General features: G+C 57.1%; 1 protein-coding gene across 1 annotated transcript in view; it reads right to left on the bottom strand.

The window, feature by feature from the left end:
- LOC148671848 (flotillin-1) overlaps positions 1 to 24988 on the bottom strand; it is a 33442-nt gene that overhangs the window by 5676 nt on the left and 2778 nt on the right. The window contains exons 3-11 of the mRNA XM_088632787.1: positions 23567 to 23642; positions 23099 to 23189; positions 22379 to 22522; positions 9516 to 9635; positions 8173 to 8268; positions 3857 to 4009; positions 3479 to 3660; positions 2978 to 3023; positions 2617 to 2754 (exon numbers count right to left, since the gene is read on the bottom strand). Coding sequence (XP_088488913.1) covers positions 2617 to 2754; positions 2978 to 3023; positions 3479 to 3660; positions 3857 to 4009; positions 8173 to 8268; positions 9516 to 9635; positions 22379 to 22522; positions 23099 to 23189; positions 23567 to 23642 — 1046 coding nt within the window. The remainder of the gene's footprint in view (positions 1 to 2616; positions 2755 to 2977; positions 3024 to 3478; positions 3661 to 3856; positions 4010 to 8172; positions 8269 to 9515; positions 9636 to 22378; positions 22523 to 23098; positions 23190 to 23566; positions 23643 to 24988) is intronic.

Raw genomic sequence — 24988 nt, 5'->3', positions numbered from 1 at the left:
TGTCCCCCATCGCCCCTCCCCCCTCTCCTGCCCCCTGCCCCCCCTCACCAGGGGCAGTTTCTCCAGCGGCATGTCCACCATCGCCCCTCCCCCCTCTCCTGCCCCCTGCCCCCCCTCACCAGGGGCAGTTTCTCCAGCAGCATGTCCCCCATCGCCCCTCCCCCCTCTCCTGCCCCCTGCCCCCCCTCACCAGGGGCAGTTTCTCCAGCGGCATGTCCCCCATCGCCCCTCCCCCCTCTCCTGCCCCCTGCCCCCCCTCACCAGGGGCAGTTTCTCCAGCAGCATGTCCCCCATCGCCCCTCCCCCCTCTCCTGCCCCCTGCCCCCCCTCACCAGGGGCAGTTTCTCCAGCGGCATGCCCCCCATCGCCCCTCCCCCCTCTCCTGCCCCCTGCCCCCCCTCACCAGGGGCAGTTTCTCCAGCGGCATGTCCCCCATCGCCCCTCCCCCCTGCCCCCTGCCCCCTGCCCCCCCTCACCAGGGGCAGTTTCTCCAGCGGCATGTCCACCATCGCCCCTCCCCCCTCTCCTGCCCCCTGCCCCCCCTCACCAGGGGCAGTTTCTCCAGCGGCATGTCCCCCATCGCCCCTCCCCCCTCTCCTGCCCCCTGCCCCCCCTCACCAGGGGCAGTTTCTCCAGCGGCATGTCCACCATCGCCCCTCCCCCCTCTCCTGCCCCCTGCCCCCCCTCACCAGGGGCAGTTTCTCCAGCAGCATGTCCCCCATCGCCCCTCCCCCCTCTCCTGCCCCCTGCCCCCCCTCACCAGGGGCAGTTTCTCCAGCAGCATGTCCCCCATCGCCCCTCCCCCCTCTCCTGCCCCCTGCCCCCCCTCACCAGGGGCAGTTTCTCCAGCAGCATGTCCCCCATCGCCCCTCCCCCCTCTCCTGCCCCCTGCCCCCCCTCACCAGGGGCAGTTTCTCCAGCGGCATGTCCCCCATCGCCCCTCCCCCCTCTCCTGCCCCCTGCCCCCCCTCACCAGGGGCAGTTTCTCCAGCAGCATGTCCCCCATCGCCCCTCCCCCCTCTCCTGCCCCCTGCCCCCCCTCACCAGGGGCAGTTTCTCCAGCGGCATGTCCACCATCGCCCCTCCCCCCTCTCCTGCCCCCTGCCCCCCCTCACCAGGGGCAGTTTCTCCAGCGGCATGTCCCCCATCGCCCCTCCCCCCTGCCCCCTGCCCCCTGCCCCCCCTCACCAGGGGCAGTTTCTCCAGCGGCATGTCCCCCATCGCCCCTCCCCCCTCTCCTGCCCCCTGCCCCCCCTCACCAGGGGCAGTTTCTCCAGCAGCATGTCCCCCATCGCCCCTCCCCCCTCTCCTGCCCCCTGCCCCCCCTCACCAGGGGCAGTTTCTCCAGCGGCATGTCCCCCATCGCCCCTCCCCCCTCTCCTGCCCCCTGCCCCCCCTCACCAGGGGCAGTTTCTCCAGCAGCATGTCCCCCATCGCCCCTCCCCCCTCTCCTGCCCCCTGCCCCCCCTCACCAGGGGCAGTTTCTCCAGCGGCATGTCCCCCATCGCCCCTCCCCCCTCTCCTGCCCCCTGCCCCCCCTCACCAGGGGCAGTTTCTCCAGCGGCATGTCCCCCATCGCCCCTCCCCCCTGCCCCCTGCCCCCTGCCCCCCCTCACCAGGGGCAGTTTCTCCAGCGGCATGTCCCCCATCGCCCCTCCCCCCTGCCCCCTGCCCCCTGCCCCCCCTCACCAGGGGCAGTTTCTCCAGCGGCATGTCCCCCATCGCCCCTCCCCCCTGCCCCCTGCCCCCTGCCCCCCCTCACCAGGGGCAGTTTCTCCAGCGGCATGTCCCCCATCGCCCCTCCCCCCTCTCCTGCCCCCTGCCCCCCCTCACCAGGGGCAGTTTCTCCAGCAGCATGTCCCCCATCGCCCCTCCCCCCTGCCCCCTGCCCCCTGCCCCCCCTCACCAGGGGCAGTTTCTCCAGCAGCATGTCCCCCATCGCCCCTCCCCCCTGCCCCCTGCCCCCTGCCCCCCCTCACCAGGGGCAGTTTCTCCAGCGGAATGTCCCCCATCGCCCCTCCCCCCTCTCCTGCCCCCTGCCCCCCCTCACCAGGGGCAGTTTCTCCAGCGGCATGTCCCCCATCGCCCCTCCCCCCTGCCCCCTGCCCCCTGCCCCCCCTCACCAGGGGCAGTTTCTCCAGCGGCATGTCCCCCATCGCCCCTCCCCCCTCTCCTGCCCCCTGCCCCCCCTCACCAGGGGCAGTTTCTCCAGCGGCATGTCCACCATCGCCCCTCCCCCCTCTCCTGCCCCCTGCCCCCCCTCACCAGGGGCAGTTTCTCCAGCGGCATGTCCCCCATCGCCCCTCCCCCCTCTCCTGCCCCCTGCCCCCCCCTCACCAGGGGCAGTTTCTCCAGCGGCATGTCCACCATCGCCCCTCCCCCCTCTCCTGCCCCCTGCCCCCCCTCACCAGGGGCAGTTTCTCCAGCGGCATGTCCCCCATCGCCCCTCCCCCCTCTCCTGCCCCCTGCCCCCCCTCACCAGGGGCAGTTTCTCCAGCGGCATGTCCCCCATCGCCCCTCCCCCCTCTCCTGCCCCCTGCCCCCCCTCACCAGGGGCAGTTTCTCCAGCAGCATGTCCACCATCGCCCCTCCCCCCTGCACCCTGCCCCCCCTCACCAGGGGCAGTTTCTCCAGCAGCATGTCCACCATCGCCCCCTCCTTGTACTGCTTGAAGGCCTCGGCCTTCTTGGCCATCTGCTCCGCCTCGGCTCTGCCCTTCGCCTCCACTGCAAAGGCCTCGGCGTCGCCCTTGATCTGAGAGAGAGGAGGCACAGCGGGGCATGAGAGACAGGAGGCACAGCGCGGCGGGAGAGACAGGAGGCACAGCGCGGCGGGAGAGACAGGAGAGACCGACAGACGTGAGAGAGGAGAGACATGGGAGACAGAGACAAGGGAGAGGAGGCACAGGGGTGCGAGAGAGGAGAGAGACAGGAGACACGAGAGTATGAGACAGAAAAAGAGGAGATCAGAGACTCACCCTGATGGACTCTGCTTCGGCCTCTGCCTGCATGATGAGCTGGAGCCTGGAGAGGGAGACAGGAGAGAGAGGAGAGAGACAGGAGAGGGACAGGGAGAGGAGAAGAGGAGAGAGATCAGAGGTCACAGCTCCTCGGACACAGAACTGGACGACTCTCCTGTCGATAGACTGACGCTTGTCCTCTGTCCACTGAGTCTGCACCCAGGTCAACCCTGAGGGGTCTGAGTGGGTCTCACACAGGAAGTGATACCAGCCCAGGGGTCACACACACACACACACAGGAAGTGATTCCCAGCCCAGGGGTATCAAATACACACACACACAGGAAGTGATTCCCAGCCCAGGGGTATCAAATACACACACACACAGGAAGTGATTCCCAGCCCAGGGGTATCAAATACACACACACACAGGAAGTGATTCCCAGCCCAGGGGTATCAAATACACACACACACAGGAAGTGATTCCCAGCCCAGGGGTCTCACACACACACACCCTCACCTCTCGGCCTCGGCCAGCTTCACCAGCCGGTACTTCTCGGCCTCGGCAGGCTTCTTGACTGTGGCCTCCAGCTCCCTCTCCTTGCGGACGATCTCCTGCTCCTGCAGCATGATCTGCTGGGCGCGCTCGATCACCTGGACCTGCATCTTCTCCTCCTCGATCCGCTGCTTCGTCTTCGCCACCTGACAGAGAGAGAGAGAGACACTCCAGTACATGAACACTGCACTGAGAGAGAGAGGGGTTCATACAGACACACTGACTGGACACTCCAGTACATGAACACTGCACTGAGAGAAAGAGGGGTTCATACAGACACACTGACTGGACACTCCAGTACATGAACACTGCACTGAGAGAAAGAGGGGTTAAGGGACAGACCTGCAGCTGGTAAGCCAGGTCAGACTCAGCCTTCTTGGTGTTGACCTCGATGTCGTAGGTGGCCTTCTTCAGCTCGTAGTCTCTTTGGGCCTTGGCCATCTCAATCTCATTGACATACTGGGCCGACACCTTCTCCTGCATCGCATGGGCCTCCTGCAGGGGGCGATAGAGAGACACAGATGACTGAACCTGTCTCTCAGCAATAATAATAATACAGTGTGTGATCTCCTGTCCCAGCCTGAGGAACAGACAGTGAGCCTGTCTCTCAATAATAATAATAATACAGTGTGTGATCTCCTGTCCCAGCCTTAGGAACAGTGAGCCTGTCTCTCAATAATAATAATACAGTGTGTGATCTCCTGTCCCAGCCTGAGGAACAGACAGTGAGCCTGTCTCTCAATAATAATAATACAGTGTGTGATCTCCTGTCCCAGCCTGAGGAACAGACAGTGAGTCTGTCTCTCAATAATAATAATACAGTGTGTGATCTCCTGTCCCAGCCTGAGGAACAGACAGTGAGCCTGTCTCTCAATAATTATAATACAGTGTGTGATCTCCTGTCCCAGCCTGAGGAACAGACAGTGAGCCTGTCTCTCAATAATAATAATACCGTGTGTGATCTCCTGTCGCAGCCTGAGGAACAGACAGCGAGCCTGTCTCTCAATAATTATAATACAGTGTGTGATCTCCTGTCCCAGCCTGAGGAACAGACAGTGAGCCTGTCTCTCAATAATAATAATACCGTGTGTGATCTCCTGTCCCAGCCTGAGGAACAGACAGTGAGCCTGTCTCTCAATAATAATAATACAGTGTGTGATCTCCTGTCCCAGCCTGAGGAACAGACAGTGAGCCTGTCTCTCAATAATAATAATCCAATGTGTGATCTCCTGTCCCAGCCTGAGGAACAGACAGTGAGCCTGTCTCTCAAAAATAATAATACAGTGTGTGATCTCCTGTCCCAGCCTGAGGAACAGACAGTGAGCCTGTCTCTCAATAATAAAAATACAGTGTGTGATCTCCTGTCCCAGCCTGAGGAACAGACAGTGAGCCTGTCTCTCAATAATAATAATACAGTGTGTGATCTCCTGTCCCAGCCTGAGGAACAGACAGTGAGTCTGTCTCTCAATAATAATAATACAGTGTGTGATCTCCTGTCCCAGCCTGAGGAACAGTGAGCCTGTCTCTCAATAATAATAATACAGTGTGTGATCTCCTGTCCCAGCCTGAGGAACAGTGAGCCTGCCTCTCAATAATAATAATACAGTGTGTGATCTCCTGTCCCAGCCTGAGGAACAGACAGTGAGCCTGTCTCTCAATAATAATAATAATACAGTGTGTGATCTCCTGTCCCAGCCTGAGGAACAGACAGTGAGCCTGTCTCTCAAGAATAATAATCCAGTGTGTGATCTCCTGTCCCAGCCTGAGGAACAGACAGTGAGCCTGTCTCTCAATAATAATAATACAGTGTGTGATCTCCTGTCCCAGCCTGAGGAACAGACAGTGAGCCTGTCTCTCAATAATAATAATACAGTGTGTGATGTCCTGTCCCAGCCTGAGGAACAGACAGTGAGCCTGTCTCTCAATAATAATAATACAGTGTGTGATGTCCTGTCCCAGCCTGAGGAACAGACAGTGAGCCTGTCTCTCAATAATAATAATACAGTGTGTGATCTCCTGTCGCAGCCTGAGGAACAGACAGTGAGCCTGTCTCTCAATAATAATAATACAGTGTGTGATCTCCTGTCCCAGCCTGAGGAACAGTGAGCCTGTCTCTCAATAATAATAATACAGTGTGTGATCTCCTGTCCCAGCCTGAGGAACAGTGAGCCTGTCTCTCAATAATAATAATACAGTGTGTTATCTGTTGTCCTAGCCTGAGGAACAGACAGTGAGCCTGTCTCTCAATAACAATAATACAGTGTGTGATCTCCTGTCCCAGCCTGAGGAACAGACAGTGAGCCTGTCTCTCAATAATAATAATACAGTGTGTGATCTCCTGTCCCAGCCTGAGGAACAGACAGTGAGCCTGTCTCTCAATAATAATAATACAGTGTGTGATCTCCTGTCCCAGCCTGAGGAACAGACAGTGAGCCTGTCTCTCAATAATAATAATACAGTGTGTGATCTCCTGTCCAAGCCTGAGGAACAGACAGTGAGCCTGTCTCTCAATAATAATAATACAGTGTGTGACCTCCTGTCCCAGCCTGAGGAACAGACAGTGAGCCCGTCTCTCAATAATAATAATACAGTGTGTGATCTCCTGTCCAAGCCTGAGGAACAGACAGTGAGCCTGTCTCTCAATAATAATAATACAGTGTGTGATCTCCTGTCCCAGCCTGAGGAACAGTGAGCCTGCCTCTCAATAATAATAATACAGTGTGTGATCTCCTGTCCCAGCCTGAGGAACAGACAGTGAGCCTGTCTCTCAATAATAATAATAATACAGTGTGTGATCTCCTGTCCCAGCCTGAGGAACAGACAGTGAGCCTGTCTCTCAAGAATAATAATCCAGTGTGTGATCTCCTGTCCCAGCCTGAGGAACAGACAGTGAGCCTGTCTCTCAATAATAATAATACAGTGTGTGATCTCCTGTCCCAGCCTGAGGAACAGACAGTGAGCCTGTCTCTCAATAATAATAATACAGTGTGTGATGTCCTGTCCCAGCCTGAGGAACAGACAGTGAGCCTGTCTCTCAATAATAATAATACAGTGTGTGATGTCCTGTCCCAGCCTGAGGAACAGACAGTGAGCCTGTCTCTCAATAATAATAATAATACAGTGTGTGATCTCCTGTCCCAGCCTGAGGAACAGACAGTGAGCCTGTCTCTCAATAATAATAATACAGTGTGTGATCTCCTGTCCCAGCCTGAGGAACAGTGAGCCTGTCTCTCAATAATAATAATACAGTGTGTGATCTCCTGTCCCAGCCTGAGGAACAGTGAGCCTGTCTCTCAATAATAATAATACAGTGTGTTATCTGTTGTCCTAGCCTGAGGAACAGACAGTGAGCCTGTCTCTCAATAACAATAATACAGTGTGTGATCTCCTGTCCCAGCCTGAGGAACAGACAGTGAGCCTGTCTCTCAATAATAATAATACAGTGTGTGATCTCCTGTCCCAGCCTGAGGAACAGACAGTGAGCCTGTCTCTCAATAATAATAATACAGTGTGTGATCTCCTGTCCCAGCCTGAGGAACAGACAGTGAGCCTGTCTCTCAATAATAATAATACAGTGTGTGATCTCCTGTCCCAGCCTGAGGAACAGACAGTGAGCCTGTCTCTCTATAATAATAATACAGTGTGTGATCTCCTGTCCCAGCCTGAGGAACAGACAGTGAGCCTGTCTCTCAATAATAATAATACAGTGTGTGATCTCCTGTCCCAGCCTGAGGAACAGACAGTGAGCCTGTCTCTCAATAATAATAATACAGTGTGTGATCTCCTGTCGCAGCCTGAGGAACAGACAGTGAGCCTGTCTCTCAATAATAATAATACAGTGTGTGATCTCCTGTCCCAGCCTGAGGAACAGACAGTGAGCCTGTCTCTCAATAATAATACAGTGTGTGATCTCCTGTCCAAGCCTGAGGAACAGTGAGCCTGTCTCTCAATAATAATAATACAGTGTGTGATCTCCTGTCCCAGCCTGAGGAACAGACATTGAGCCCGTCTCTCAATAATAATAATACAGTGTGTGATCTCCTGTCCCAGCCTGAGGAACAGACAGTGAGCCTGTCTCTCAATAATAATAATACAGCGTGTGATCTCCTGTCCCAGCCTGAGGAACAGACAGTGAGCCTGTCTCTCAATAATAATAATCCAGTGTGTGATCTCCTGTCCCAGCCTAAGGAACAGACAGTGAGCCTGTGTCTCAATAATAATAATACAGTGTGTGATCTCCTGTCCCAGCCTGAGGAACAGACAGTGAGCCTGTCTCTCAATAATAATAATCCAGTGTGTGATCTCCTGTCCCAGCCTGAGGAACAGACAGTGAGCCTGTCTCTCAATAATAATAATAATACAGTGTGTGATCTCCTGTCCCAGCCTGAGGAACAGACAGTGAGCCTGTCTCTCAATAATAATAATCCAGTTGTGATCTCCTGTCCCAGCCTGAGGAACAGACAGTGAGCCTGTCTCTCAATAATAATAATACAGTGTATGACCTCCTGTCCCAGCCTGAGGAACAGTGAGTCTGTCTCTCAATAATAATAATACAGTGTGTGATCTCCTGTCCCAGCCTGAGGAACAGACAGTGAGCCTCCTGTGCTGAGCTGCAGTGTCTCTGCCCCGCAGACAGGGGGCGCTGTGTCTGGACTCACCTTGATGACGGCGTCCCTCTTGGCCATCGCCTCGCCGATGCGGGCATCTTTCTGCACCTGCGCGGTACGAGCCTTCCCCAGAGAGTGCAGGTAGTCCTGAGTGAGAGAGTGAGCGTGTGAGGGGGTTACAGGGAGTGAGAGGGTTAGTGAGAGAGGGAGACAGTGAGAGGGTTAGTGAGAGAGGGAGACAGTGAGAGGGAATGAGAGAGGGAGACAGTGAGAGGGAATGAGAGAGGGAGACAGTGAGAGGGTTAGTGAGAGAGGGAGACAGTGAGAGAGGGAGACAGTGAGAGGGTTAGTGAGAGAGGGAGACAGTGAGAGGGTTAGTGAGAGAGGGAGACAGTGAGAGAGGGAATGAGAGAGGGAGACAGGGAGAGGGTTAGTGAGAGAGGGAGACAGGGAGAGGGTTAGTGAGAGAGGGAGACAGTGAGAGGGTTAGTGAGAGAGGGAGACAGTGAGAGGGTTAGTGAGAGAGGGAGACAGTGAGAGGGAATGAGAGAGGGAGACAGTGAGAGGGTTAGTGAGAGAGGGAGACAGTGAGAGGGAATGAGAGAGGGAGACAGGGAGAGGGTTAGTGAGAGAGGGAGACGGGGAGAGGGTTAGTGAGAGAGGGAGACGGGGAGAGGGTTAGTGAGAGAGGGAGACAGTGAGAGGGTTAGTGAGAGAGGGAGACAGTGAGAGGGTTAGTGAGAGAGGGAGACAGGGAGAGAGGGAGACAGTGAGAGGGTTAGTGAGAGAGGGAGACAGTGAGAGGGAATGAGAGAGGGAGACAGTGAGAGGGTTAGTGAGAGAGGGAGACAGTGAGAGGGAATGAGAGAGGGAGACAGGGAGAGGGTTAGTGAGAGAGGGAGACGGGGAGAGGGTTAGTGAGAGAGGGAGACGGGGAGAGGGTTAGTGAGAGAGGGAGACAGGGAGAGGGTTAGTGAGAGAGGGAGACAGTGAGAGGGTTAGTGAGAGAGGGAGACAGGGAGAGGGTTAGTGAGAGAGGGAGACAGGGAGAGGGTTAGTGAGAGAGGGAGACAGGGAGAGGGAATGAGAGAGGGAGACAGTGAGAGGGTTAGTGAGAGAGGGAGACAGTGAGAGGGTTAGTGAGAGAGGGAGACAGTGAGAGGGAATGAGAGAGGGAGACAGTGAGAGGGTTAGTGAGAGAGGGAGACAGGGAGAGAGGGAGACAGTGAGAGGGTTTGTGAGAGAGGGAGACAGTGAGAGGGAATGAGAGAGGGAGACAGTGAGAGGGTTTGTGAGAGAGGGAGACAGTGAGAGGGTTAGTGAGAGAGGGAGACAGGGAGAGAGGGAGACAGGGAGAGGGTTAGTGAGAGATGGGGGTAAGGAGAGACACTGACCTGGTCATCATGCACGTCCTTCAGGGTGTAGCTGACCACGCTGATGCCCATGTTGACCAGGTCAGAGGAAGCCACCTTGAAGACCTGCTCCGAGAACTTCTTCCGGTCCTTGTAGATCTCCTGCAGGGCGAGACGGAGCGCTCAGGCCACAGGGGGGCGCCAGCGCTCAGCTGGAGGGAGTTTCCCTGGACAGGACAGCAGTCCATCACAGGGCACACACATACACACCCTGGACAGGACACCAGTCCATCACAGGACACACACACACACACCCTGGACAGGACACCAGTCCATCACAGGACACACACACACACACCCTGGACAGGACACCAGTCCATCACAGGACACACACACACACACCCTGGACAGGACACCAGTCCATCACAGGACACACTCACACACCCCCTGGACAGGACACCAGTCCATCACAAGACACACTCACACACCCCCTGGACAGGACACCAGTCCATCACAGGACACACACACACTCACACACACACACACCCTGGACAGGACGCCAGTCCATCACAGAACACACACACACTCACACACCCTGGACAGGACACCAGTCCATCACAGGACACACTCACACCTTGGACAGGACACCAGTCCATCACAGGTCACACACACACTCACACACCCTGGACAGGACACCAGTCCATCACAGGACACACACACACTCACACACCCTGGACAGGACACCAGTCCATCACAGGACACACACACACACCCTGGACAGCACACCAGTCCATCACAGGACACACTCACACCCTGGACAGGACACCAGTCCATCACAAGACACACTCACACACCCCCTGGACAGGACACCAGTCCATCACAGGACACACACACACTCACACACCCTGGACAGGACACCAGTCCATCACAGGACACATACACACTCACACACCCTGGACAGGACACCAGTCCATCACAGGACACACACACACACACTCACACACCCTGGACAGGACACCAGTCCATCACAGGACACACACACACACTCATACACCCTGGACAGGACGCCAGTCCATCACAGGACACACACACACACTCATACACCCTGGACAGGACGCCAGTCCATCACAGGACACACACACACACACACCCTGGACAGGACACCAGTCCATCACAGGACACACACACACACCCTGGACAGGACAGCAGTCCATCACAGGACACACACACACTCACACACCCTGGACAGGACGCCAGTCCATCACAGAACACACACACACACTCACACACCCTGGACAGGACACCAGTCCATCACAGGACACACACACACACCTGGGACAGGACACCAGTCCATCACAGGACACACAAACACACCTGGGACAGGACACCAGTCCATCACAGGACACACACACACACATACACCCTGGACAGGACGCCAGTCCATCACAGGACACACACACACACCCTGGACAGGACACCAGTCCATCACAGGAAACACACACACACCCTGGACAGGACACCAGTCCATCACAGGAAACACACACACAGGACAGGACACTAGTCCATCACAGGACAGTCACACAAACACACACACCCCCTGGACAGGACACCAGTCCATCACAGGACACACACACACACCCCCTGGACAGGACACCAGTCCATCACAGGACACACACAGACACCTGGGACAGGACACCAGTCCATCACAGGACACACACACACACCCCCTGGACAGGACACCAGTCCATCACAGGACACACACAGACACCGGGGACAGGACACCAGTCCATCACAGGACACACACACACAGAACCATATTTCCCAGAAGCATGTTTCAGGACTGTGGGAGGAAACCCAAGGATAACTGCACAGAACACGCAAACTCCACACAGACAGCACCCCAGGGGCTGAGCTCAGCCACCTAGCAGCCCAGCTAGAGCAGAGGGAGTCAGTCAGACAGGAGTCAGGAGGTCAGAGTCGCTGTGTCTGCCATGTGACCAGGGGGCCTGTACCTCCACAGTCATGTGACCAGGGTGTCTGCAGGGGACAGTGTGTCAGTAGCTCCACAGTCATGTGACCAGGGCGTCTGCAGGGGACAGTGTGCCTGTACCTCCACAGTCATGTGACCAGGGTGTCTGCAGGGGACAGTGTGTCAGTACCTCCACAGTCATGTGACCAGGGCGTCTGCAGGGGACAGTGTGCCTGTACCTCCACAGTCATGTGACCAGGGTGTCTGCAGGGGACAGTGTGCCTGTACCTCCACAGTCATGTGTCTGCAGAGTGTCTGCAGGGGACAGTGTGTCTGTACCTCCACAGTCATGTGACCAGGGGGACAGTGTGTCAGTACCTCCACAGTCATGTGACCAGGGTGTCTGCAGGGGACAGTGTGTCTGTACCTCCACAGTCATGTGACCAGGGCGTCTGCAGGGGACAGTGTGTCTGTACCTCCACAGTCATGTGTCTGCAGAGTGTCTGCAGGGGACAGTGTGTCTGTACCTCCACAGTCATGTGTCTGCAGAGTGTCTGCAGGGGACAGTGTGCCTGTACCTCCACAGTCATGTGTCTGCAGAGTGTCTGCAGGGGACAGTGTGCCTGTACCTCCACAGTCATGTGACCAGGGCGTCTGCAGGGGACAGTGTGTCTGTACCTCCACAGTCATGTGTCTGCAGAGTGTCTGCAGGGGACAGTGTGTCTGTACCTCCACAGTCATGTGACCAGGGGGACAGTGTGTCAGTACCTCCACAGTCATGTGACCAGGGCGTCTGCAGGGGACAGTGTGTCTGTACCTCCACAGTCATGAGACCAGGGTGTCTGCAGGGGACAGTGTGTCAGTACCTCCACAGTCATGTGACCAGGGTGTCTGCAGGGGACAGTGTGTCAGTACCTCCACAGTCATGTGACCAGGGTGTCTGCAGGGGACAGTGTGCCTGTACCTCCACAGTCATGTGACCAGGGTGTCTGCAGGGGACACTGTGCCTGTACCTCCACAGTCATGTGACCAGGGTGTCTGCAGGGGACAGTGTGCCTGTACCTCCACAGTCATGTAACCAGGGTGTCTGCAGGGGACAGTGTGCCTGTACCTCCACAGTCATGTGACCAGGGTGTCTGCAGGGGACAGTGTGCCTGTACCTCCACAGTCATGTGTCTGCAGAGTGTCTGCAGGGGACAGTGTGTCTGTACCTCCACAGTCATGTGACCAGGGGGACAGTGTGTCAGTACCTCCACAGTCATGTGACCAGGGTGTCTGCAGGGGACAGTGTGTCTGTACCTCCACAGTCATGTGACCAGGGGGACAGTGTGCCTGTACCTCCACAGTCATGTGACCAGGGTGTCTGCAGGGGACAGTGTGCCTGTACCTCCACAGTCATGTGACCAGGGTGTCTGCAGGGGACACTGTGCCTGTACCTCCACAGTCATGTGACCAGGGTGTCTGCAGGGGACAGTGTGTCTGTACCTCCACAGTCATGTGACCAGGGCGTCTGCAGGGGACAGTGTGTCTGTACCTCCACAGTCATGTGACCAGGGTGTCTGCAGGGGACAGTGTGCCTGTACCTCCACAGTCATGTAACCAGGGTGTCTGCAGGGGACAGTGTGCCTGTACCTCCACAGTCATGTGACCAGGGTGTCTGCAGGGGACAGTGTGCCTGTACCTCCACAGTCATGTGTCTGCAGAGTGTCTGCAGGGGACAGTGTGTCTGTACCTCCACAGTCATGTGACCAGGGGGACAGTGTGTCAGTACCTCCACAGTCATGTGACCAGGGTGTCTGCAGGGGACAGTGTGTCTGTACCTCCACAGTCATGTGACCAGGGGGACAGTGTGCCTGTACCTCCACAGTCATGTGACCAGGGTGTCTGCAGGGGACAGTGTGCCTGTACCTCCACAGTCATGTGACCAGGGTGTCTGCAGGGGACAGTGTGCCTGTACCTCCACAGTCATGTGACCAGGGTGTCTGAAGGGGACAGTGTGTCTGTACCTCCACAGTCATGTGACCAGGGTGTCTGCAGGGGACAGTGTGTCAGTACCTCCACAGTCATGTGACCAGGGTGTCTGCAGGGGACAGTGTGTCTGTACCTCCACAGTCATGTGACCAGGGTGTCTGCAGGGGACAGTGTGCCTGTACCTCCACAGTCATGTGACCAGGGTGTCTGCAGGGGACAGTGTGCCTGTACCTCCACAGTCATGTGACCAGGGTGTCTGCAGGGGACAGTGTGCCTGTACCTCCACAGTCATGTGACCAGGGTGTCTGCAGGGGACAGTGTGTCAGTACCTCCACAGTCATGTGACCAGGAGAACAGTGTGTCAGTACCTCCACAGTCATGTGACCAGGGTGTCTGCAGGGGACAGTGTGCCTGTACCTCCACAGTCATGTGTCTGCAGGGTGTCTGCAGGGGACAGTGTGTCTGTACCTCCACAGTCATGTGACCAGGGTGTCTGCAGGGGACAGTGTGCCTGTACCTCCACAGTCATGTGACCAGGGCGTCTGCAGGGGACAGTGTGTCTGTACCTCCACAGTCATGTGACCAGGGTGTCTGCAGGGGACAGTGTGCCTGTACCTCCACAGTCATGTGACCAGGGGGACAGTGTGTCAGTACCTCCACAGTCATGTGTCTGCAGAGTGTCTGCAGGGGACAGTGTGCCTGTACCTCCACAGTCATGTGTCTGCAGAGTGTCTGCAGGGGACAGTGTGCCTGTACCTCCACAGTCATGTGTCTGCAGAGTGTCTGCAGGGGACAGTGTGTCTGTACCTCCACAGTCATGTGACCAGGGCGTCTGCAGGGGACAGTGTGTCTGTACCTCCACAGTCATGTGTCTGCAGAGTGTCTGCAGGGGACAGTGTGTCTGTACCTCCACAGTCATGTGTCTGCAGAGTGTCTGCAGGGGACAGTGTGTCTGTACCTCCACAGTCATGTGTCTGCAGAGTGTCTGCAGGGGACAGTGTGCCTGTACCTCCACAGTCATGTGTCTGCAGAGTGTCTGCAGGGGACAGTGTGTCTGTACCTCCACAGTCATGTGACCAGGGGGACAGTGTGTCAGTACCTCCACAGTCATGTGACCAGGGTGTCTGCAGGGGACAGTGTGCCTGTACCTCCACAGTCATGTGACCAGGGTGTCTGCAGGGGACAGTGTGTCAGTACCTCCACAGTCATGTGTCTGCAGGGGACAGTGTGCCTGTACCTCCACAGTCATGTGACCAGGGTGTCTGCAGGGGACAGTGTGCCTGTACCTCCACAGTCATGTGACCAGGGTGTCTGCAGGGGACAGTGTGTCTGTACCTCCACAGTCATGTGACCAGGGTGTCTGAAGGGGACAGTGTGTCAGTACCTCCACAGTCATGTGACCAGGGGGACAGTGTGTCTGTACCTCCACAGTCATGTGACCAGGAGAACAGTGTGTCAGTACCTCCACAGTCATGAGACCAGGGTGTCTGCAGGGGACAGTGTGCCTGTACCTCCACAGTCATGTGACCAGGGTGTCTGCAGGGGACAGTGTGTCTGTACCTCCACAGTCATGTGACCAGGGCGTCTGCAGGGGACAGTGTGTCTGTACCTCCACAGTCATGTGACCAGGGGGACAGTGTGTCAGTACCTCCACAGTCATGTGACCAGGGTGCCTGTACCTCCACAGTCATGTGACCAGGGTGTCTGCAGGGGACAGTGTGTCTGTACCTCCACAGTCATGTGTCTGCAGAGTGTCTGCAGGGGACAGTATGTCTGTACCTCCACAGTCATGTGACCAGGGTGTCTGCAGGGGACAGTGTGCCTGTACCTCCACAGTCATGTGACCAGGGTGTCTGCAGGGGACAGTGTGTCAGTAGCTCCACAGTCATGTGACCAGGGGGACAGTGTGTCAGTACCTCCACAGTCATGTGACCAGGGTGCCTGTACCTCCACAGTCATGTGACCAGGGTGTCTGCAGGGGACAGTGTGCCTGTACCTCCACAGTCATGTGTCTGCAGAGTGTCTGCAGGGGACAGTGTGTCAGTACCTCCACAGTCATGTGACCAGGGTGTCTGCAGGGGACAGTGTGCCTGTACCTCCACAGTCATGTGACCAGGGTGTCTGCAGGGGACAGTGTGTCTGTACCTCCACAGTCATGTGACCAGGGTGTCTGCAGGGGACAGTGTGTCTGTACCTCCACAGTCATGTGACCAGGGTGTCTGCAGGGGACAGTGTGCCTGTACCTCCACAGTCATGTGACCAGGGTGTCTGCAGGGGACAGTGTGTCTGTACCTCCACAGTCATGTGACCAGGGTGTCTGCAGGGGACAGTGTGCCTGTACCTCCACAGTCATGTGACCAGGGTGTCTGCAGGGGACAGTGTGCCTGTACCTCCACAGTCATGTGACCAGGGTGTCTGCAGGGGACAGTGTGTCTGTACCTCCACAGTCATGTGACCAGGGTGTCTGCAGGGGACAGTGTGTCTGTACCTCCACAGTCATGTGACCAGGGTGTCTGCAGGGGACAGTGTGCCTGTACCTCCACAGTCATGTGACCAGGGTGTCTGCAGGGGACAGTGTGTCTGTACCTCCACAGTCATGTGACCAGGGTGTCTGAAGGGGACAGTGTGTCAGTACCTCCACAGTCATGTGACCAGGGGGACAGTGTGTCTGTACCTCCACAGTCATGTGACCAGGAGAACAGTGTGTCAGTACCTCCACAGTCATGAGACCAGGGTGTCTGCAGGGGACAGTGTGCCTGTACCTCCACAGTCATGTGACCAGGGTGTCTGCAGGGGACAGTGTGTCTGTACCTCCACAGTCATGTGACCAGGGCGTCTGCAGGGGACAGTGTGTCTGTACCTCCACAGTCATGTGACCAGGGGGACAGTGTGTCAGTACCTCCACAGTCATGTGACCAGGGTGCCTGTACCTCCACAGTCATGTGACCAGGGTGTCTGCAGGGGACAGTGTGTCTGTACCTCCACAGTCATGTGTCTGCAGAGTGTCTGCAGGGGACAGTATGTCTGTACCTCCACAGTCATGTGACCAGGGTGTCTGCAGGGGACAGTGTGCCTGTACCTCCACAGTCATGTGACCAGGGTGTCTGCAGGGGACAGTGTGTCAGTAGCTCCACAGTCATGTGACCAGGGGGACAGTGTGTCAGTACCTCCACAGTCATGTGACCAGGGTGCCTGTACCTCCACAGTCATGTGTCTGCAGAGTGTCTGCAGGGGACAGTGTGTCAGTACCTCCACAGTCATGTGACCAGGGTGTCTGCAGGGGACAGTGTGCCTGTACCTCCACAGTCATGTGACCAGGGTGTCTGCAGGGGACAGTGTGTCTGTACCTCCACAGTCATGTGACCAGGGTGTCTGAAGGGGACAGTGTGTCTGTACCTCCACAGTCATGTGACCAGGGTGTCTGCAGGGGACAGTGTGTCAGTACCTCCACAGTCATGTGACCAGGGCGTCTGCAGGGGACAGTGTGCCTGTACCTCCACAGTCATGTGACCAGGGTGTCTGCAGGGGACAGTGTGCCTGTACCTCCACAGTCATGTGTCTGCAGAGTGTCTGCAGGGGACAGTGTGTCAGTACCTCCACAGTCATGTGACCAGGGTGTCTGCAGGGGACAGTGTGCCTGTACCTCCACAGTCATGTGACCAGGGTGTCTGCAGGGGACAGTGTGTCTGTACCTCCACAGTCATGTGACCAGGGTGTCTGCAGGGGACAGTGTGTCTGTACCTCCACAGTCATGTGACCAGGGTGTCTGCAGGGGACAGTGTGCCTGTACCTCCACAGTCATGTGACCAGGGTGTCTGCAGGGGACAGTGTGTCTGTACCTCCACAGTCATGTGACCAGGGTGTCTGCAGGGGACAGTGTGCCTGTACCTCCACAGTCATGTGACCAGGGTGTCTGCAGGGGACAGTGTGCCTGTACCTCCACAGTCATGTGACCAGGGTGTCTGCAGGGGACAGTGTGTCTGTACCTCCACAGTCATGTGACCAGGGTGTCTGCCATGTGACCAGGGGGCCTGTACCTCCACAGTCATGTGTCTGCAGAGTGTCTGCAGGGGACAGTGTGTCAGTACCTCCACAGTCATGTGACCAGGGTGTCTGCAGGGGACAGTGTGCCTGTACCTCCACAGTCATGTGTCTGCAGAGTGTCTGCAGGGGACAGTGTGCCTGTACCTCCACAGTCATGTGTCTGCAGAGTGTCTGCAGGGGACAGTGTGCCTGTACCTCCATAGTCATGTGACCAGGGGGACAGTGTGTCTGTACCTCCACAGTCATGTGACCAGGGTGTCTGCAGGGGACAGTGTGCCTGTACCTCCACAGTCATGTGACCAGGGTGTCTGCAGGGGACAGTGTGTCTGTACCTCCACAGTCATGTGACCAGGGTGTCTGCAGGGGACAGTGTGTCTGTACCTCCACAGTCATGTGACCAGGGTGTCTGCAGGGGACAGTGTGCCTGTACCTCCACAGTCATGTGACCAGGGTGTCTGCAGGGGACAGTGTGTCTGTACCTCCACAGTCATGTGACCAGGGTGTCTGCAGGGGACAGTGTGCCTGTACCTCCACAGTCATGTGACCAGGGTGTCTGCAGGGGACAGTGTGCCTGTACCTCCACAGTCATGTGACCAGGGTGTCTGCAGGGGACAGTGTGTCTGTACCTCCACAGTCATGTGACCAGGGTGTCTGCAGGGGACAGTGTGTCTGTACCTCCACAGTCATGTGACCAGGGTGTCTGCAGGGGACAGTGTGCCTGTACCTCCACAGTCATGTGACCAGGGTGTCTGCAGGGGACAGTGTGTCTGTACCTCCACAGTCATGTGACCAGGGTGTCTGAAGGGGACAGTGTGTCAGTACCTCCACAGTCATGTGACCAGGGGGACAGTGTGTCTGTACCTCCACAGTCATGTGACCAGGAGAACAGTGTGTCAGTACCTCCACAGTCATGAGACCAGGGTGTCTGCAGGGGACAGTGTGCCTGTACCTCCACAGTCATGTGACCAGGGTGTCTGCAGGGGACAGTGTGTCTGTACCTCCACAGTCATGTGACCAGGGCGTCTGCAGGGGACAGTGTGTCTGTACCTCCACAGTCATGTGACCAGGGGGACAGTGTGTCAGTACCTCCACAGTCATGTGACCAGGGTGCCTGTACCTCCACAGTCATGTGACCAGGGTGTCTGCAGGGGACAGTGTGTCTGTACCTCCACAGTCATGTGTCTGCAGAGTGTCTGCAGGGGACAGTATGTCTGTACCTCCACAGTCATGTGACCAGGGTGTCTGCAGGGGACAGTGTGCCTGTACCTCCACAGTCATGTGACCAGGGTGTCTGCAGGGGACAGTGTGTCAGTAGCTCCACAGTCATGTGACCAGGGGGACAGTGTGTCAGTACCTCCACAGTCATGTGACCAGGGTGCCTGTACCTCCACAGTCATGTGACCAGGGTGTCTGCAGGGGACAGTGTGCCTGTACCTCCACAGTCATGTGTCTGCAGAGTGTCTGCAGGGGACAGTGTGTCAGTACCTCCACAGTCATGTGACCAGGGTGTCTGCAGGGGACAGTGTGCCTGTACCTCCACAGTCATGTGACCAGGGTGTCTGCAGGGGACAGTGTGTCTGTACCTCCACAGTCATGTGACCAGGGTGTCTGAAGGGGACAGTGTGTCTGTACCTCCACAGTCATGTGACCAGGGTGTCTGCAGGGGACAGTGTGTCAGTACCTCCACAGTCATGTGACCAGGGCGTCTGCAGGGGACAGTGTGCCTGTACCTCCACAGTCATGTGACCAGGGTGTCTGCAGGGGACAGTGTGCCTGTACCTCCACAGTCATGTGTCTGCAGAGTGTCTGCAGGGGACAGTGTGTCAGTACCTCCACAGTCATGTGACCAGGGTGTCTGCAGGGGACAGTGTGCCTGTACCTCCACAGTCATGTGACCAGGGTGTCTGCAGGGGACAGTGTGTCTGTACCTCCACAGTCATGTGACCAGGGTGTCTGCAGGGGACAGTGTGTCTGTACCTCCACAGTCATGTGACCAGGGTGTCTGCAGGGGACAGTGTGCCTGTACCTCCACAGTCATGTGACCAGGGTGTCTGCAGGGGACAGTGTGTCTGTACCTCCACAGTCATGTGACCAGGGTGTCTGCAGGGGACAGTGTGCCTGTACCTCCACAGTCATGTGACCAGGGTGTCTGCAGGGGACAGTGTGCCTGTACCTCCACAGTCATGTGACCAGGGTGTCTGCAGGGGACAGTGTGTCTGTACCTCCACAGTCATGTGACCAGGGTGTCTGCCATGTGACCAGGGGGCCTGTACCTCCACAGTCATGTGTCTGCAGAGTGTCTGCAGGGGACAGTGTGTCAGTACCTCCACAGTCATGTGACCAGGGTGTCTGCAGGGGACAGTGTGCCTGTACCTCCACAGTCATGTGTCTGCAGAGTGTCTGCAGGGGACAGTGTGCCTGTACCTCCACAGTCATGTGTCTGCAGAGTGTCTGCAGGGGACAGTGTGCCTGTACCTCCATAGTCATGTGACCAGGGGGACAGTGTGTCTGTACCTCCACAGTCATGTGACCAGGGTGTCTGCAGGGGACAGTGTGCCTGTACCTCCACAGTCATGTGACCAGGGTGTCTGCAGGGGACAGTGTGTCTGTACCTCCACAGTCATGTGACCAGGGTGTCTGCAGGGGACAGTGTGTCTGTACCTCCACAGTCATGTGACCAGGGTGTCTGCAGGGGACAGTGTGCCTGTACCTCCACAGTCATGTGACCAGGGTGTCTGCAGGGGACAGTGTGTCTGTACCTCCACAGTCATGTGACCAGGGTGTCTGCAGGGGACAGTGTGCCTGTACCTCCACAGTCATGTGACCAGGGTGTCTGCAGGGGACAGTGTGCCTGTACCTCCACAGTCATGTGACCAGGGTGTCTGCAGGGGACAGTGTGTCTGTACCTCCACAGTCATGTGACCAGGGTGTCTGCAGGGGACAGTGTGTCTGTACCTCCACAGTCATGTGACCAGGGTGTCTGCAGGGGACAGTGTGCCTGTACCTCCACAGTCATGTGACCAGGGTGTCTGCAGGGGACAGTGTGTCTGTACCTCCACAGTCATGTGACCAGGGTGTCTGAAGGGGACAGTGTGTCAGTACCTCCACAGTCATGTGACCAGGGGGACAGTGTGTCTGTACCTCCACAGTCATGTGACCAGGAGAACAGTGTGTCAGTACCTCCACAGTCATGAGACCAGGGTGTCTGCAGGGGACAGTGTGCCTGTACCTCCACAGTCATGTGACCAGGGTGTCTGCAGGGGACAGTGTGTCTGTACCTCCACAGTCATGTGACCAGGGCGTCTGCAGGGGACAGTGTGTCTGTACCTCCACAGTCATGTGACCAGGGGGACAGTGTGTCAGTACCTCCACAGTCATGTGACCAGGGTGCCTGTACCTCCACAGTCATGTGACCAGGGTGTCTGCAGGGGACAGTGTGTCTGTACCTCCACAGTCATGTGTCTGCAGAGTGTCTGCAGGGGACAGTATGTCTGTACCTCCACAGTCATGTGACCAGGGTGTCTGCAGGGGACAGTGTGCCTGTACCTCCACAGTCATGTGACCAGGGTGTCTGCAGGGGACAGTGTGTCAGTAGCTCCACAGTCATGTGACCAGGGGGACAGTGTGTCAGTACCTCCACAGTCATGTGACCAGGGTGCCTGTACCTCCACAGTCATGTGACCAGGGTGTCTGCAGGGGACAGTGTGCCTGTACCTCCACAGTCATGTGTCTGCAGAGTGTCTGCAGGGGACAGTGTGTCAGTACCTCCACAGTCATGTGACCAGGGTGTCTGCAGGGGACAGTGTGCCTGTACCTCCACAGTCATGTGACCAGGGTGTCTGCAGGGGACAGTGTGTCTGTACCTCCACAGTCATGTGACCAGGGTGTCTGAAGGGGACAGTGTGTCTGTACCTCCACAGTCATGTGACCAGGGTGTCTGCAGGGGACAGTGTGTCAGTACCTCCACAGTCATGTGACCAGGGCGTCTGCAGGGGACAGTGTGCCTGTACCTCCACAGTCATGTGACCAGGGTGTCTGCAGGGGACAGTGTGCCTGTACCTCCACAGTCATGTGACCAGGGTGTCTGCAGGGGACAGTGTGTCTGTACCTCCACAGTCATGTGACCAGGGTGTCTGCAGGGGACAGTGTGCCTGTACCTCCACAGTCATGTGACCAGGGTGTCTGCAGGGGACAGTGTGTCTGTACCTCCACAGTCATGTGACCAGGGTGTCTGCAGGGGACAGTGTGTCTGTACCTCCACAGTCATGTGACCAGGGTGTCTGCAGGGGACAGTGTGCCTGTACCTCCACAGTCATGTGACCAGGGTGTCTGCAGGGGACAGTGTGTCTGTACCTCCACAGTCATGTGACCAGGGTGTCTGCAGGGGACAGTGTGCCTGTACCTCCACAGTCATGTGACCAGGGTGTCTGCAGGGGACAGTGTGCCTGTACCTCCACAGTCATGTGACCAGGGTGTCTGCAGGGGACAGTGTGCCTGTACCTCCACAGTCATGTGACCAGGGTGTCTGCCATGTGACCAGGGGGCCTGTACCTCCACAGTCATGTGTCTGCAGAGTGTCTGCAGGGGACAGTGTGTCAGTACCTCCACAGTCATGTGACCAGGGTGTCTGCAGGGGACAGTGTGCCTGTACCTCCACAGTCATGTGTCTGCAGAGTGTCTGCAGGGGACAGTGTGCCTGTACCTCCACAGTCATGTGTCTGCAGAGTGTCTGCAGGGGACAGTGTGCCTGTACCTCCATAGTCATGTGACCAGGGGGACAGTGTGTCTGTACCTCCACAGTCATGTGACCAGGGTGTCTGCAGGGGACAGTGTGTCAGTACCTCCATAGTCATGTGACCAGGGTGTCTGCAGGGGACAGTGTGTCAGTACCTCCACAGTCATGTGACCAGGGTGCCTGTACCTCCACAGTCATGTGTGCCATGATGGCTCTCTGGTGGCCCTCCAGAGTCTCCAGGGCGATATGGGTAATTTCCTGCTCCGACTTCCCCATGAACATCTGACAGGCGGCAGCGAGCATCTCCTTGTTCTGTCCCTGAATCTTCACCTGCACCCCGAGAGAGACAGGGGGGTCAGAGGTCAGCACTGTGACACACTCACCCCGAGAGAGACAGGGGGGTCAGAGGTCAGCGCTGTCACACACACACTCCGAGAGAGACAGAGGGGTCAGAGGTCAGCACTGTCACACACACTCACTCCGAGAGAGACAGAGGGGTCAGAGGTCAGCGCTGTCACACACACACTCACTCCGAGAGAGACAGAGGGGTCAGGGGTCAGCGCTGTCACACACACACTCACTCCGAGAGAGACAGAGGGGTCAGAACTCAGCGCTGTCACAGAGAGACAGGGGGGTCAGAGGTCAGAACTGTCACACACACACTCCGAGAGAGACAGAGGGGTTAGAGGTCAGCGCTGTCACACACACACTCACTCCGAGAGAGACAGAGGGGTCAGGGGTCAGCGCTGTCACACACACACTCACTCCGAGAGAGACAGAGGGGTCAGAACTCAGCGCTGTCACAGAGAGACAGGGGGGTCAGAGGTCAGCGCTGTCACAGAGAGACAGGTGGGTCAGAGGTCAGCGCTGTCGAGAGAGCAAGACAGAGGAGTCAGAGGCTCCTACCTGGGCGATGCCTGTCACAGAGATGGGAACCCCATGGCGTGTGTATACCTTATCACTCTTCACGTTCAGGGTCAGCGTGTTGAGGGAGATCCTGCCAGGACACACAGACACACCTGAGCCCGGAGTGTGGGAGTGTGTGCAGTGTGTGTTACCTCTGGATCTGCTGGACACAGGGAGTGTGTGTAGTGTGTGTACTGTGTGTACTGTGTGTAGTGTGTGCAGTGTGCAGTGTGTGTAGTGTGTGTACTGTGTGTTACCTCTGGATCTGCTGGACACAGGGAGTGTGTGTACTGTGTGTAGTGTGTGTTACCTCTGGATCTGCTGGACACAGGGAGTGTGTGTAGTGTGTGTACTGTGTGTAGTGTGTGTAGTGTGTGCAGTGTGCAGTGTGTGTAGTGTGTGTACTGTGTGTTACCTCTGGATCTGCTGGACACAGGGAGTGTGTGTAGTGTGTGTACTGTGTGTTACCTCTGGATCTGCTGGACACACGGCACCACAAACACTCTCCCTCCTGCGATCATCAGGGGAGGAGACCGACAGAAGCCTGGAACACAGACAGAGGGGTTCACTGGGGCACCCCAACACTGTCCACACTGGACACCCCAACACTGTCCACCCCAATCCCCCCTCACTGTTCACACTGGACACCCCAATCCCCCTACACTGTCCACACTGGTCACCCCAACACTGTCCACACTGGCCACCCCAACACTGTCCACCCCAATCCCCCCTCACTGTTCACACTGGACACCCCAATCCCCCTACACTGTCCACACTGGTCACCCCAACACTGTCCACACTGGCCACCCCAACACTGTCCACCCCAATCCCCCCTCACTGTTCACACTGGACACCCCAACACTGTCCACACTAGACACCCCAATCCCCCCTCACTGTTCACACTGGACACCCCAACACTGTCCACACTGGACACCCCAATCCCCCTCACTGTCCACACTGGACACCCCCTCACTGTCCACACTGGACACCCAATCCCCCTCACTGTCCACACTGGACACCCCAACACTGTCCACACTGGACACCCCAACACTGTCCACACTGGACACCCCAATCCCCCCTCACTGTCCACACTGGACACCCCAACACTGTCCACCCCAATCCCCCTCACTGTCCACACTGGACACCCCCTCACTGTCCACACTGGACACCCCAACACTGTCCACACTGGACACCCCCTCACTGTCCACACTGGACACCCCAATCCCCCTCACTGTTCACACTGGACACCCCAACACTGTCCACACTGGACACCCAATCCCCCTCACTGTCCACACTGGCCACCCCAACACTGTCCACACTGGCCACCCCCTCACTGTCCACACTGGCCACCCCCTCACTGTCCACACTGGACACCCCAATCCCCCCTCACTGTTCACACTGGACACCCCAACACTGTCCACACTGGACACCCCAATCCCCCTCACTGTCCACACTGGACACCCCAACACTGTCCACACTGGACACCCCCTCACTGTCCACACTGGACACCCCAACACTGTCCACACTGGACACCCCCTCACTGTCCACACTGGACACCCAATCCCCCTCACTGTCCAAACTGGACACCCCAACACTGTCCACACTGGACACCCCAATCCCCCTCACTGTCCACACTGGACACCCCAACACTGTCCACACTGGCCACCCCCTCACTGTCCACACTGGACACCCCCTCACTGTCCACACTGGACACCCCAATCCCCCCTCACTGTCCACACTGGACACCCCCTCACTGTCCACACTGGACACCCCAATCCCCCTCACTGTCCACACTGGACACCCCCTCACTGTCCACACTGGACACCCCCTCACTGTCCACACTGGCCACCCCAATCCCCCCTCACTGTCCACACTGGACACCCCCTCACT

This window comes from Lepisosteus platostomus, chromosome 5 (assembly GCF_059453375.1).
Source record: "Lepisosteus platostomus isolate fLepPlt1 chromosome 5, fLepPlt1.hap1, whole genome shotgun sequence".
Lineage (NCBI taxonomy): Eukaryota > Metazoa > Chordata > Actinopteri > Semionotiformes > Lepisosteidae > Lepisosteus > Lepisosteus platostomus.
Note: the sequence above shows the minus strand (reverse complement) of the source record. Positions and strands in the feature narration are given on the sequence as shown.